Below are 15,083 nucleotides of genomic sequence, written 5' to 3' on the forward strand. Positions count from 1 at the left end.
AATTTGGATGGTAATAACTATGAAGGCCTCAACCCCAGTGATTATTTTTTTTGTGTGTAATTTCTGCTTTCCAAGTTTTAAAGACGATTTTTAAGTTTTTTTTTATTAAAAAAAAAACTTTACTTTTCCTTTACTTACTACCTGTATAATCTTAGGCCTCTAACTCAGTTCTTTAAATTGTGAAAGCGGATCTGTGTCACTTCTTTTGAAGGCTGCTAAAGATTAAGTGAGAAATTTATTCTAAAATGTTACAGTACTATCACATGGATTATGATTACAAAAACTGGTTTATCTTTAATTATGTCAAGATTTGTGTGTATAACTAAGATGGGTTGAGTCTGGGGATTCTCAGCTAACTCTAGAAATTGGGATCCTCTCGCCCTGATAGTCAGTAAGAGAGACAAGATAGTGATCTATCCTACCTGGCCCTAGAAACTGGCATCCTCGAGCCCTGACAGCAGCCCACAGGTTGGCAGACAATTGCTGGGGATTCTGGTGCTGTAATATTAGTTCTGTTACAGTTCTTTCTCCAAGTGAACGGGCTGCTCGCATGGCTCTGACACGACCTTCTTCCTCCACCAGTTGACAGTTTACAAGTGTCACCAGTTTCCTTTGCATTGGACGGCTCAGTGCACTCTGGTTCAAACTAGCTACACCTTTAAGAGAAAGGAAACAAAGTAAAGTTTTTTCTATTAAATAGGACAAGTTACTTTTCATTACCCATACTTAACTATGAAGCCATAATTTGTAATGAGTCCTTCCACTGTTTTAACAACAGGAGTATTCTGATTCTGTTTATCACTATTCTGTGGTAATAGGAGTCTAATTTGCAGTTACTTCAAATTTTATTTAGGTATCCTGTTCTCTGGGTTGCATGTGTCTCTCAAGAGAGTACTTTGGGTTTATTTAGTCTGTTCTTCATCCAGTTAATTAATGAAAAGTTTAGTCAAAAGTAATGATTAATAACAGCTCTAATTTTATTGTATACATGACGTTTAGAAATACAACTTAATGGCAAGCTCTTAGATCATAATCCCTTTCCCTGACTCACGGATATGCTCCAGCAATTCTTTCCTCTCTCCCATATCATTACTTCTTCCCTTTCTATTTGACTGCTTCCGTCAGCATACAATAAAAACAAGCATGCTGTTATTTCATCCATCTTAAAAATAAATAAATCTTTTTATTCATCCCTCTTTGTCTACTGGCTCTGCCCCATTTCTTTCTTCTCTTTTGTGGCAAATTCTCTAATATTGTATTGTAATTGAATATAGATTCAATATCTCCAAATTCCTTGCTTCACAATCTTTAAAACCTACTCCAATCAAGTTGTTGCTACTATTACTTCATCAAAACTGCCCATCATGACAATTATCTCTACTCTGCTAAGTCAATGGTCAATTCTCGGTCCTTACCTTACTTCACCTTTCAACAGCCCTCAACACAGATGACCACTCCTAATTCCTTTAAATACTTTCTTTACACTACACCCTCCTGCTTTTCTTCTTTCCTTTTATTCCAGGTCTTTTCTGATTTCATCTTTTCTTCCTAACTTCTTAATGTTAAAGGGCCTCAGGACCCAGTTTTTCTTCTCTATCTACATTTATCATGTACGTGATCTTAGCCAACTTTATTAATTGCTGTAAATACTACCCATATGTTAATGACTCCCAAAGGTACAGTTTCTATACCTCATTCCTTAACATATATCCATTGGTTACACAATAGCATCCAAAAGAAGATTTGACACCTCAAACATAATATGACTAAAACTGAACTCCTGATCTTTTCATCTAAACTTGATCTACCTTCAGTATTCCTTGTCTAGGTTGATGGCAATCTCTTTTTCCAGGTGCTCAGACCCCAAAACCCAGAAGTCATCTTTGATTCTGCTCTTTCTCTCATACCCTACGTGCAATAATTTAGAAAATCCTCTTGACTCTACCTTCAAAATATATGCATGCCATTCACTTCTTACTACCTCCACTGCTACTGTTGGCCCATTAGCCTATAAGCCAATACCCTGCTCCTACCCTTGCCCTTCTACACCGCATTCTCAAGAGAGCAACTAGAGAGATCCTTTAAACATTAGTCATATTGTGTCACTCCTCTGCTTAAAACCCTAGAGTGACTCCCCAATTTCACTTGCAGTAAAAGCTCAAGTTTTTAAAATGGCTTGCAAGTCTGCATATTATCTGGTCTTACCACTTCCTTCATCTATGTCCTTCTGCTCTCCCCCTAACTCACACTGCTCCAGACACACTCCTATTATTGTTCTTTGAAGATACTAGGCATGCCTTGGGGATTTTGCTATTGCCTCTCTGGAACTTTTTTTTTTTTTAAGATTTATTTATTTGAGAGAGAAAGACTACGAGGGAGAGAGAATCCCAAGCGGACTCCTTGCTGAGCACAGAGCCTGACACGGGGCTCAATCTCAGGACCCTGAGATCATGAACTGAACCGAAACCAAGAGTCGGACACTTAACTGACTGTGCTACCCAGGTGCTCGATCCTTATTGCCTCTCTGGCACACTCTTTTCCCAGGAACCTACATGGCTAACTATCTCACCTCTTTCATCTCAAGTTTAGAAGCTACCTTCTTAAGGAGTCCTACACTAACCACCTTCTGTAAAATTGCAACCTGCCTTTGTCCCCTCACCCTGACATCTCTGATCCCTCTAAATGTATTATTATCAATTGTAACATACTATATAATTTTTTATTATGCTTATCATTTACTATACTTTCTCCCTTTTCTAAAACTTAAGTGCTATAAGGGCAAGCATTTTACTCATGTATGCCAAATACCAAAATAGTGCCCAGCACTTAGTACATGCTTGTTAGATATCTGTTCAGTAAATGAATGACTGAATGAATGAGGTAGATAAACTAAGTTTCTCAAGGAAATCACTATGTCCTCAATATTTGCAACAGTGCAAAGCACAGAGCAGATATAAAATAAATACTTGATAGATTCATCTATGATGCGTGGGTCACTGGGTATGTGATGATGAACAAAATAGAAATCCGTTTCTGTCACAACACTTAAAATAATTTATTGCACTTATATGCCTATCTCCCCCAATAGACTGTGGGCTCTGTGAAGGCAGGGACCCTAACCACGACTAAGTGCTCAATAAAATTGAATGATTGAATGAATACATGAAATTGTCTTAGTAGGACTTATTAAAATTAATATTCTGCTATTATTTTAATGAATACAAACTGTAGAAATCTCAATATGTAGTGTCTGATGAATTCTTAAAATAGTAACAATATTGGTTATTTTCAGTTTCCAAGAATTGTCCAAACTTTTAAAACTTAAAATTAGGGGCGCCTGGGTGGCTCAGTCGGTTAAGCGTCTGCCTTCGGCTCAGGTCATGATCCCACGGCCCTGGGATTGAGACCCACATTGAGCTCTCTGCTCAGCAGGGAGCCTGCTTCTCCCTCTCCCTCTGCCTGCTGCTCTGTTTATTTGTGCTCTCTCTCTCAGTCAAATAAATAACTATCTTTAAAAAATTAAAAAAATAAATCTCAAAATTTAATAGGGTATATTACCAAATCCTGCTCACCAGTAAAAAGACTTTTTATGAACTTACCTTTACCTCCACTTAGTGGTTTCAAGTAGAGTGCCAAATCCTCAACACATTTCTTTGCAACCTCATAGTGTTTGTTCTCACCTAAATTACTTAACTTTATTGACTGATGATCTGGTACCTAAAAACAAAGAAAAATCGAGGAAATACATTCATCCAGCTCATGGAACTGTTATTTATATATTTGATAATAATCTTGGTGAGTATAAAAATTATAATACAGAGACAATACATCAAAGTAGTTTAAGTAAAATTAAAGCCAAACACCTAGCCAAACTGCTTTCCAAGAACCAAGGTTACTATAATTAATAGCAGGGGCTCGGTGTATTAATAAATGGAAAAAGCAGCAAGTAGTTAATATTGTATCAATGTTAATTTCTTAAGCTTGATAACTATGCTATAATTTTGACAGATATTAACATTAGGGGAAATTGCAGAAAGTTATACAGGTTCTCTGTACATTATTTTTTGCAACTTTAAAAAAAGGTATTTCAAGATAACTAGGAAAAAAAGTACTTAGCACCTTCTCACTACGTAATTTACTTATTATATTTATTGATAATGGTCTGTCCCCTTTTTGTAGAATAGAAACACCATAAGACACAGTATTTTTTTTTTTTTAAGTAGGCTCCATGCCCAGCATGGAGCTCAATGTGGAGCCTGAACTCATGACCCTGAGATCAAGACCTGAGCTGAGGTCAAAAGTCAGACACTCAACTGACTGAGCCACCCAGGAGCTCCAAGACCTTAATGAAAGGTCAAAACCTGGGCATAAACTGCAGCTCTGCCACTTCCATGAGTGATCTTGAGTAAATCACTTAACTGCTCCAACTCATGGTTTTCCTATTTGAAAAATGGAGATGAAAATCCTTATTTCATACTGCCACTATGAAAATTCCATTTAATCCAACAAATATTTGTATTTATTAAGTATATTAGGGCGCTCAGTTAAGTGTCTGCCTTCGGCTCAGGTCGTGATCCCAGGGTCCTGGGATTGAGCCCCGTGTCTGGCTCCCTGCCCAAGTGGGGAGTCTGCTTCTCCCTCTCTCTCTCTGCCCTTCCCCCCGACTCGTGTGCTCACTCTCTCGCTCTGTTCTCTCTCAAATAAATAAATAAAATCTTTAAAAAAATACTTGTATTTATGGAGTACTTAACATGTTCCAAACACAGTTTTGGGCATTAGGCAACTATCAGTGAGCAAAACAGACAAAATTTCTTGCCCCTGGAGAGCTTACATTCTCGTGAAGAGAGAGGATGGAGCCAATAAATCAAAAAACATAATAAATACATAGTATGATAGAAAGTGATCAGTAAAAATTACACAGCAAGGATAAGGGGGATTGGGAGTGCTGGAGAGGGGCTGCAATTTTAACAGGTGTGGTCAGGAGAGGCTTCCTTGGGAATCATGACATTTGAATAAAGACTTGAAAGAGGAGAGGTAATAAACATTCTAGGCAAAGATAACAGTCGCTACCAAATCCCTCAGGTGGGAACATGTTTGGCATATTTAACAACTGGCTAGGAAGCAATATAGCTTAAGCAGAAAGAATGACATCAGTAGTAGCAGGTGGGGCTTTAAAGGTAACAGAAATCACACTGTATAAGCCTGTAGGCTATTAAGCCCAATTGAGAGGACATTTATAAATGACAAAACATAATACCTGACCTATATAGCAGACGCTAAATAAATGGCAGGTAGCTAGTATAGTATTTATGGATCTAAGATGCCACTGTTTGCAAAAGGCACTGTTATTTTACATGCCATTAAGAAAAACTGCTGCCGGGCGCCTGGGTGGTTCAGTTGGTTAGGCCACTGCCTTCGGCTCAGGTCATGATCCCGGAGTCCTGGGATCGAGTCCCACGTTGGGCTCCCGGCTCCGCGGGGAGCCTGCTTCTCCCGCTGACCCTATCCCCTCTCATGCTGTTTTTCTCTCTCTCACTCTCTCAAATAAATAAATAAAATCTTGAAAAAAAAAAAGAAAAACTGCTGCCAATTATGACATACTACTGATTATAGATGCATCTTGATTTCACAGTGTCTAACTGGATTATGAACATTGAAAATAAATATGTTTTAAAAGAAAAACTTCAAATATCAAGACACTAAAAGAATGGGATATTTTTAATTCACTGAATTTTCTAAGAAGTGGTTAAACAGAAAAGTCCTTTGTTGCTTTAATATATAGTGCATGATGTACAGAATTTCATCTTCTTCCTCACCTGTAAAATGCAAATAACTATCTGAAGAGCTATGGAAAGAATTAGTAATAACAGTTGTTGAATACTTACTATCATACCTAACAAAGTAAGACTTTATTAAATGGAAATTATTATAAGTCTAGGGTCTTGGTCAGTAAAATGATTATAAACAAGAAATATTAATTTTATAACACATGAGCATAAGAAACTGTGAAGAATTTGGTACTGATACTCTGGAAATTGGTTCATCCCTAAATAGACCTTACTTTCTCATTTGTAATATTATCCTGAAAGTCAGGTGAAGTTAAAAAAAAAGACTCCAAAACCTCCATTTGAGGGTCCCAGTTGATTAGTATCTAGCCAAAGCTTTGAATATATTTCTTTTCATATCACCTAATGAATATGCTTATTTAAAAATGTTCCTTATCCACCAAAATAAATTATAAACATAAATTTTGACCACTGCACTGAACACAAAGAAACATATAACTATAATGGAATTTATGGTTTTGCATAAGGATTTATGACATTATCTAAAGAAAATTTTTGCAGAATACAATCATGACATCAGATATACTGAATATTTTTGAGGTCTCAAGTATCACTAGACACACTTTGTACCCCTTAATGAACAAAGGTCTATAATTATTACATACACCAAATTAGTAAAACCTTGAAAGCTTACCTGGGCTCCAACTAACTGGAGAAGTGCAAAGTTGACAGGAAGCACATCAATGTCTGTGTTGATGGCAGTCTGGTCAAAAGGACAAGCTTTTCGGTGAAGTTTATTCAAGCAGGTCTTGCAAACAGTGTGTGAACAACCTAAACTGATGGGTTTGTGCACATTCTCATCAAATTCATTATAGCAGATTGGACAGGACAGAAATTCTGTCCATTGAGCTGCCTGCACAGGCATTGTGGAAGCTGGATGCTCGGGTTAGCAGTCTAGCAGATCATTATTTTGCTGTGTAGTGTTTTGTAAGCTGGAAATGGACAAAAGTAAGAATTAACCCACATAATATTCATCATTCACCTTTTAAGAGTTAACTGCTTAAGTCAACCATCACAACTTCAAAACCTAAAATACTCTGAATAATTTTATATGCTTTGGATGTCTTTTTCTTTAATCTATTTGCTGAATTTGTTAAATTTCTGAAATTTTGTCCAGAAACAATATCTGTATAGTGTCCTTTTCAACTAAACATATTTATATTGGTTGCTCAAAGAATAGTCGACTATCAAAGCTTTTATGTATTTTTCTTAATGACCACACAAATAAGTAGATTAACTTTCCACGTTTCATTCTTAGGAACACAAATTACTTTGGATTGCTTGGGTTTTTTGGATAGCTACTACCGCCAAATATATTAAGAAATGGTCTAAGGGTTATTGGACTTTGAAAACTATTGATCCAAAGAATGTTATAGTGAGTCAAGTGTGAAGAAACAGCCACCTGAAATGACCAAGACAGATAAGGATATGTTCAACTTGGCAGCTTCACGAAAGAGGAAATCTCTGGTCAAGACTTTACTAAGAGGCTAACAAAGGTACTGAAAATCAAAGTATATGAGATGATGATGACAGAGCAGTTTGTCCAAAAATTAAAAAAAAAAAGAGATGCTAACCTTAAAATACAGAAATACAGTGCCAAAGTTAAAAAAAAAAATTGTCTTACAAATCTAGAATGTGGTCCCCTACAATACTTTTGACAAAACATATCTTTTTTTTTTTAGATTTTATTTATTTATTTGAGACAGAGAGCACATGAGAGGGGGGAGGGTCAGAGGGAGAAGCAGGCTCCCCGCCGAGCAGGGAGCCCGATGTGGGACTCGATCCCGGGACTCCAGGATCATGACCTGAGCCGAAGGCAGTCGCTTAACCAACTGAGCCACCCAGGCGCCCCGACAAAACATATCTTTTAGTGAGAGAGGTATACAGATACACAACCCCAAACTGTCAGGTCCAATGAGCAAGATATGGAAGAATAAAGCAATATTCTCACCTAATAATTCTAAACAGAAAAAAAAAGCAAAATATAAATTTTTATCTTTACATATGATTAAAAGGCACATGGAAAAAAATGATAGAATTCTTTTTCCTAAGATTAAAATATTTATTCCATGATTTGTAATAAAATATTTGGCATCAAAACTATACTGCACTCTAGGGGCCCCTGGGTGGCTCAGTCGTTAAGCGTCTGCCTTCGGCTCAGGTCATGATCCCAGGGTCCTGGGATGGAGCCCCGCATCGGGCTCCCTGCTCCGCGGGAAGCCTGCTTCTCCCTCTCCCATTCCCCTGCTTGTATTCCCTCTCTCGCTGTGTCTCTCTCTGTCAAATAAATAAATAAAATCTTTAAAAAAAAAAAAAAACAACTATACTGCACTCTAAAATCTTTAGATACCTAACTTGAACACTCTACATTTCACACATTTTTCATATTTTCCAATTCAAAACTTACATAAGTCTGACAAAGGTTCTCTGGTGAACAGATATCTAGGTATTTAGGGCAATTAAATAGCCACTACTTTATTTCATAAGAATGTTTACCAATCCAAATATCTTAGTTCCACAGAAATTAGATGTTTAAAACTATAGTCAGATTCAAGACAGAAAAGTATATAACTGATTCTCCAATATCCCCACATCCAAATGAAGAATTCTGTTAGCTTTTATTTTGCTTTTATGTTCACAAAAACTAAGGTTTCAAAAAATATCTTGGTAAATGAATCACAGGGCTTGTTATATAAAAAGCACCCTGTACAAATTTCTCCTCAAACAGTTCTAATGTAAAGTATCTAATATCTTTATTTTTAAACTAGCCAAATCTTGCAAGTTATACTTATTTTATACTTTTTACCCTTGCATTGCCACATCTATTAATGCCATCAATCTTAAACCCAGTTAGTCTGCTTCCAACTTTAGAGATGAGCACTGAACAGGTGAACACATCACTTCTTGAAGCTATTTAAAATTTGAAATGTTCAGTTTTCTAGGCTGTAGGATTATACAAGAAAAAGGCTTCTGAGGGAGAAGGCATTTTATCTTAAATCTACTGAGAGCCCTAATTTAGTTAATAACCTGAACCAATAAAATATTTATCAAAACAAGACACTGCATCTATTTTTTCATAATGGCCACCTGTTTGGAAATGCTAATTTTGTGGGTTAGGGTATCACACTGTGTAATAGGAAACTAGTAGGAAACACTTTTTCCTTATTTCGTTTTCCAAGATCACCCTGAAATGCTTTACATTTAGTAAATGAGTCGGGGGTGGGAGAAGCCGTTTAAGTTTGAACTAAACATAAAAATGCTATCTTTCATATTTTCTTTCACGTGTTAGTTTTCCAGTATTTCAAACTACTCCAGAATATACTTGATAGTTTTATGTTATAATATCTCCCATGTGTTTCTAGGTCTACAAACACCAGATGCTGTAATATAATTAATACTGAGAACTTTAATTTCTAATAGAAACTGAATACCTTAAAAAAAAAAAAAGAAAAATTCTGCCAAAATTGGTCAGTAATTCTGCCAAATTCTCCTGCTATGTGTCAGAGTCTAACTTTCTGACAGGAAAAGTATGTACTAAATTCTCCTTATATAATAAGTCATAGGAAAAGTTTTTTTTTTAAATGTTTTTTTCAGTACCATTATCAATAAATTCTAGATTCCTCAATTAAGATAAAGACAAAATAAAATTTTATCTAAAACACAGAAGCAGCTTATATAGTCCACCGAAATTTTTAATTCGGGATGGCAAAAGTGACTTTCATGTCTTCCTTTTTTTTGACTTTCATTTCTTTAAAAAAGGCACTTCGTAAACATTTACCTAGGAAGTATTTTTATAACCAAAAATGATAAATAGCCTATTGTCTTTATTAATTCCATAGTAACTTACTTGACTCTCTGGAATTCTAAATTGCTAATAGCACTTAGAGTTAACAGTCAAGTATCAAACCTGAAGATAGTCCCAAAACATCTCAAAGTGAGATAAAATGGATTAAAAAGCAAAACTCAAAACAAACAAAAAGCCCACAACTCTAAATACATAAAGAGACTATTTAAGAAAAACATTCTAATTAAATTACTTGTAATAACGAAGTAACTTTCAGTTACTAGTTAGTAAAATTGAAGAAGAATAACAAGATAAAGCAGAGAAGAAACACTACATTATAGGTGCGACCTTAAAGATTTTCCTCAAGTAATTTTCCAGGCTGTAAGTTCCTTGTTATGAATACTAACTTGTAAAATAGAAAGAGTAATTAATAGACATCTGATATGATGCAAATTATGCATTGCTTTATTAAGAGCAAACTGCATACCAGCTAAGTACTCTCATTTTTTGTTATTAGTCCACCATGACATTATGCAGCCAGTTCTGGACTATGCCACCTGATTTTAAAGTGCCAGAATAAAGTTTATGCTTCTTTCACTATTGTATAATAAAAAATATCTAGTATTTTACAATTCTCTTCATAAAAATCTAGACATTAGGGCTCAAGTCTGTTAATTAAGACATTCATTGCTTTCATTTTAGTTCACCCATGTGAGGAATTTAAGCTCCTGAAATGAAAAGTACTGAAAAGTACTTCTTAGTTCAGAAACCTTACAAATAATCAGTTTTGGACTTCAAAAGTTATTATTTAAAGCATCAGGTACAATTGAGACCTTAGCCTATAAAACAGCAAACAAAACCAATGGAAATAATCTGCAAACTCTAAAACTCGGCACTCAAACATACTGAAGGGACTGGAGGAAAAGGAATTGAAGTACAGTTTTAAAGACTGCTATTATAAGTGACTTTAGTATAAGTTAGGAAAGATACAGGACTCAAGTTTTTTCTTAAATCCACCCTGAGCCTGAACTCAGTTTTTTAATCAGTATAAGATTTAATTTCCCATGTCTTCTAGTGTAACACTAATGGGATAATTTTCTATTTTAATTAGCATATCCAATAAAGTTTTGCTTTGGTGATGACAAGATATGAACAATATTTATTTTTGAGACAGAACTTACTCACTTCTGCCTATCAAATAATGGCCACTGGATAACTTTATTCTTCATATTATCAAAGTCCTTAGCTTTTTGATTATTCTGATTGCAAGATGATACTGTCAGGAAATTTTTGGTTTTCATGTGCCTACTTTTATTCAGGTAATTTATTTCTCAGAAGAGCAGTGCTGTTTTGAACAGTGTTGTCTAATAAAAACACAATGTGAGCCACAAGTAATTTAAAGTTTTCTAGTATTCATATTAAAAAAGGGAAAACAGATGATATTAACTTTAATAATAGAATTTAACCCAATTTATCCAAAATATCATTTCAACATGTAATCAGTATAAAAAATTATTAAAGTAGCTTAAATTATTTTTTTTTGCACTAAGTCTCTGAAATCTGGTGTGTATTTTATTTTACATTGATACCACATCTCAATTCACACTAGCCACATTTCAAGTGCTCAATTGCCACATGTGGCTATTGGCTTGTATTGGGACAGTGCAACTCCAGAGTACTTAAAATTATAAAGTAATAATCAAAACTAACTTTTATTAAGAATTTGAGGTGAAAGTCGCAACCACACTTAAGAAGTTTTCATAAAACTAGAAAACCTGAGAAATATAAAGATGTAACTTACAACAGTTAGGAGACTGGATGCAAAACATTACTTTTGATTTTCAGCTCGCTTTATTTTACCACATGCTTCCTTTTTCAATAACTAGAAAGTGAAACTTCAATGCAGTCCAACCAAAACAATAAGTGCTTATTATAATAAGGCCTTGTTATAAGTTTATTTAGCATTCTTAGATACTGCATATAGCTTCGAAGTTTCATTTCTGAACACAAAATTTTGTGTTAAAAGAATACTTCCCCCCCAAAAGAATTCTTTTTTTTTTTTTTAAACAGTTCTGTTTCTTTTTTTTTTAAAGATTTTATTTATTTATTTGAGAGAGAGGATGAGAGGAGAGAGAGAGCACATGAGAGGGGGGAGGGTCAGAGGGAGAAGTGGACTCCCCGCTGAGCAGGGAGCCCGATGTGGGACTCGATCCCGGGACTCCAGGGTCATGACCTGAGCCGAAGGCAGTTGCTTAACCAACTGAGCCACCCAGGCGCCCCCCCAAAAGAATTCTTGTTAGCTTTTTCGGACTGGAAGATATAGCAAATTACAAAAGCAGAAAGTGAATTAATGAAAACATATGAACAATTAATGAAAACATATGAACAAAGGACATTAAGTCTTATATGTCAGGTCAACACAACAGTAATAACAGATCAGGAGTAACTCAAAGGATCCACTAATGAACAGAACTGCAATTAAATCTTCAAAGAATAGGAGGCAATTTGAATTTTAACATCTGCTTTTTCTAAACATGTTTGGAATATACGCTTAACATTTTGTCCTTCTAGCAATTTTCCAAACTCTAAAATTTGGAAAACATGCATCTCCAAATTAACAATAATAGCAACATTAAAAAATTTGACAGGATTTAATGGCCTCTATTCCTTCAAAAACTAATGTGGAATGAACACAGGAAAAGGATGTTATAACAGTGGTGTTGCTTTTTAGATAGTAAAAGAAGGTAATAATGGCAAAATACATGAACTTTTCTTAATGTTTGAAAAGCCTTAACTAAATTTGTGTATTTAACTAGAAAAAGGCTGCACAGGGTAACCAAAACATTTGTTTCTTTGCTTTTGGGTGAAATTATATCAGTGTAGTGTAGCAACGTTTGCATTCTCGGGTTAATCAAAAGTTCCTATTGGAAGTTAATAGACTAATACAAAAATGGAAAAAAGATTACTTAAGCACTTTGTAATAAAAAGTTATTCTAGTCACAGCGGTTTGGGGGGACAGCAGGAATTAAAAAGGGGCCCAGGTAAGGAGAGAGTAGGAATTAAAAGAAGGGAACCTAGGTGGTTATTTAAAAATAAAACAGGCTGGGAATCACGAGATTAGATCTACTTCATGTCAGTGATTACTTGAGACTATTTTGGTGTCAAGGTTCTACCTTGCCGGTATCTTAAACTCCTCTGTGATTAGAAGGATGGAAATGACAGCTACTCTCATGTTCTCCCTTCCTGAAAGCTAAGGGCAGAGAAAAGTAGAGCTGCTTCTGAGAAACAAAGATGCTTTCTACCATTCTTCTAAGATGGTGGAAGAGTCTCCTTAAGAGGCTTCCCCAAGAAGGAAAAATGAAAGAGGGAAAGAAGAAAGCCACAGCAGAATTCCCTGGCCGTGTTTCATGCCATTGCTCCGTCACATCCACTGTGCAACCACTCTGGTCCGGCCATTTCGTTCCCAGGTTAAGCCCTCCCAGGGCATTGTTTGGCCGCGGTCCCTATTTACCACTCAGATCGCCTCCACCATCCCTGCTCTGGGATCTCGGGAAGCCCCAGGACAGAAAGCCGAAAAGCTAGGAGAGGGCTTGGTTTCGAGGACCTCCTCCAAAACCCCTCTTGCCAACTGATGTAGAAAAGGGAGAGAGAACCCTGGCCTCTGCTTGGGTAGGTTCCTCAGGGGTCAGAGGCTTCCCCTCCGCCGGTGTCGAAGGGAGGTGGCCATTTGCGCCGGGTGCTCGGTATTGAAAAAGCCCTACCAGAGAGAGGGGCCTCCGTAGGCCCCGGACTCCGGGCCCCGTCCGAGCGTCAGGTGCGGCCCTCAGTTCCCAACCCTCAGGGCACCGGCGACGACAGCACACAGGCCCCGGGCTAAGACCGGTCTCCCGCCCGACCGCCGAGGACTTAGGGACCCGAGCTAGGGCCCGAGCCGCATCGTGCCCGCCCCCGCCCTACCTGTGGGGGCCCGGGCGGGGTCGCTAAGGGCCGCTCCCGGGAGCCCCGCGACGGCGCGGCTCGGCGACGGAGGCGCCTCGTCTCGCCGGGGCAGAGCTCGGCGGCGGTTTCACGACCTCAAACTCCATCGGGAGCTATAGGGACAGCCCCGTTGGCGGCGGCGGAGGCCGCGACGGGGCCTCCTCCTCCCTCCGCCTCCGCCTCCTCCTCCTCTCCACGGAGGCGGTCCTGGAGGGATCCCGACCTAGCTCTCGCGAGAAGATACTCCCCCTTTCACGCGAGATCACGCAGGATTGGGAGTAAAGGAGGTGGAAGGAAAGAGTAGCAGCCCCCGCCACCTGGACTGCGCATCAGCTTCCCTCTGGTCGAGTCTAACCACCCCTGTCACGTGACTGGGGAGCCCCGGAGCACTGTGGGAGGTGCTGTTAGGAAGCTTAGGCAAGCCGAAAGGGTTGATGGGAAACTCTCCGCACCTTCATCAGCGTCTGGAGCCAGCCTCCTAGACACTGATGTGAGGCAGTGTCTGACTCTCCTTGAGAAAAAAGTGGTCTCCATTGAGCATAATGTGATACATCTGTATTATATTCTATGCACTGTCCTGTAATTAATACTGACCCGTTTCCTCAATCCCTCCACATATTTGCCAAGCAAACTCCCTATTTAAAAAAAAGAAAAAGAAAAGCATTTGCTTGGCAGGCACTAACACAAATCTCTTTATTAAAAAGAAAGCTCCTCAGAAGCTGGCAGGGATCAAAATTCAATTAATATCTCAATAAATATTTGTTGAATGAGGGGCACCTGGGTGGCTCAGTCGTTACGCGTCTGCCTTCCGCTCAGGTCATGATCCCAGGGTCCTGGGATCGAGCCCCACATCGGGCTCCCTGCTCAGCCGGAAGCCTTCTTCTCTCTCTCCCACACCCCCTGCTTGTGTTCCCTCTCTCACTGTGTCTCTTTCTGTCAAATAAATAAAGTCTTTAAAAAAAATTTTGTTGAATGATTTTTCACAGCAAACTGGAAAGCAGAAATTATCATGTTTTTATATATGAAGAAACAGCCTGGTAAGAAATAAGAGAATAAGCATTTACGAAGTGCTTACCATGTGCCAAGTCCTGTGTAAGGTAATAAAAATTTCATTTCTACCACTGATTTTAGTTTTATTTCATTCATCAAAATAATCCTAAAAGGCAGATACTACGTACTCTGTTACTTAGAAACTGAAAAACACAGATTAAGAAAATGGCCATGAGTTGTAATTAAACTCAAGGCACTTTCCAATGTGAAACCAGATGTCCAACAAAGGCATGTATGAAAATAAATCCACTATGAATTAAAAAACATATGAACAAGTAGTTTATAAACTGTAAAGACCTATATATATATACACACAAATATATATGTATCTGTTTTATTCTACTGCACAGTGTATATGACAGTCTGCTAAGATTTTTCAAAGGTGGCCTGACCATCACAGTTAAAATTACAATCCCAATTTCCAT

The 15,083-nt window shown here is 37.6% G+C and overlaps 1 protein-coding gene across 4 annotated transcripts in view; it reads right to left on the reverse strand.

Moving 5' to 3' along the window:
- RC3H2 (ring finger and CCCH-type domains 2) overlaps positions 1-13,846 on the reverse strand; it is a 54,212-nt gene extending 40,366 nt beyond the window's left edge. Inside the window, exons 1-4 of one of the 4 annotated variants that reach the window (XM_031034715.2) lie at positions 13,588-13,846; positions 6,481-6,778; positions 3,600-3,717; positions 423-656 (exon numbers count right to left, since the gene is read on the reverse strand). In XM_031034715.2, coding sequence (XP_030890575.1) covers positions 423-656; positions 3,600-3,717; positions 6,481-6,711 — 583 coding nt within the window. In that variant the 5' untranslated portion in view covers positions 6,712-6,778; positions 13,588-13,846. The remainder of the gene's footprint in view (positions 1-422; positions 657-3,599; positions 3,718-6,480; positions 6,779-13,587) is intronic. The other 3 variants (XM_031034716.2, XM_031034714.2, XM_031034718.2) reach the window with 3 other exon arrangements.
- Positions 13,847-15,083: the final 1,237 nt, after the last annotated feature.

Source organism: Leptonychotes weddellii, chromosome 14 (assembly GCF_054177405.1).
Source record: "Leptonychotes weddellii isolate Sample4059 chromosome 14, ASM5417740v2, whole genome shotgun sequence".
NCBI lineage: Eukaryota > Metazoa > Chordata > Mammalia > Carnivora > Phocidae > Leptonychotes > Leptonychotes weddellii.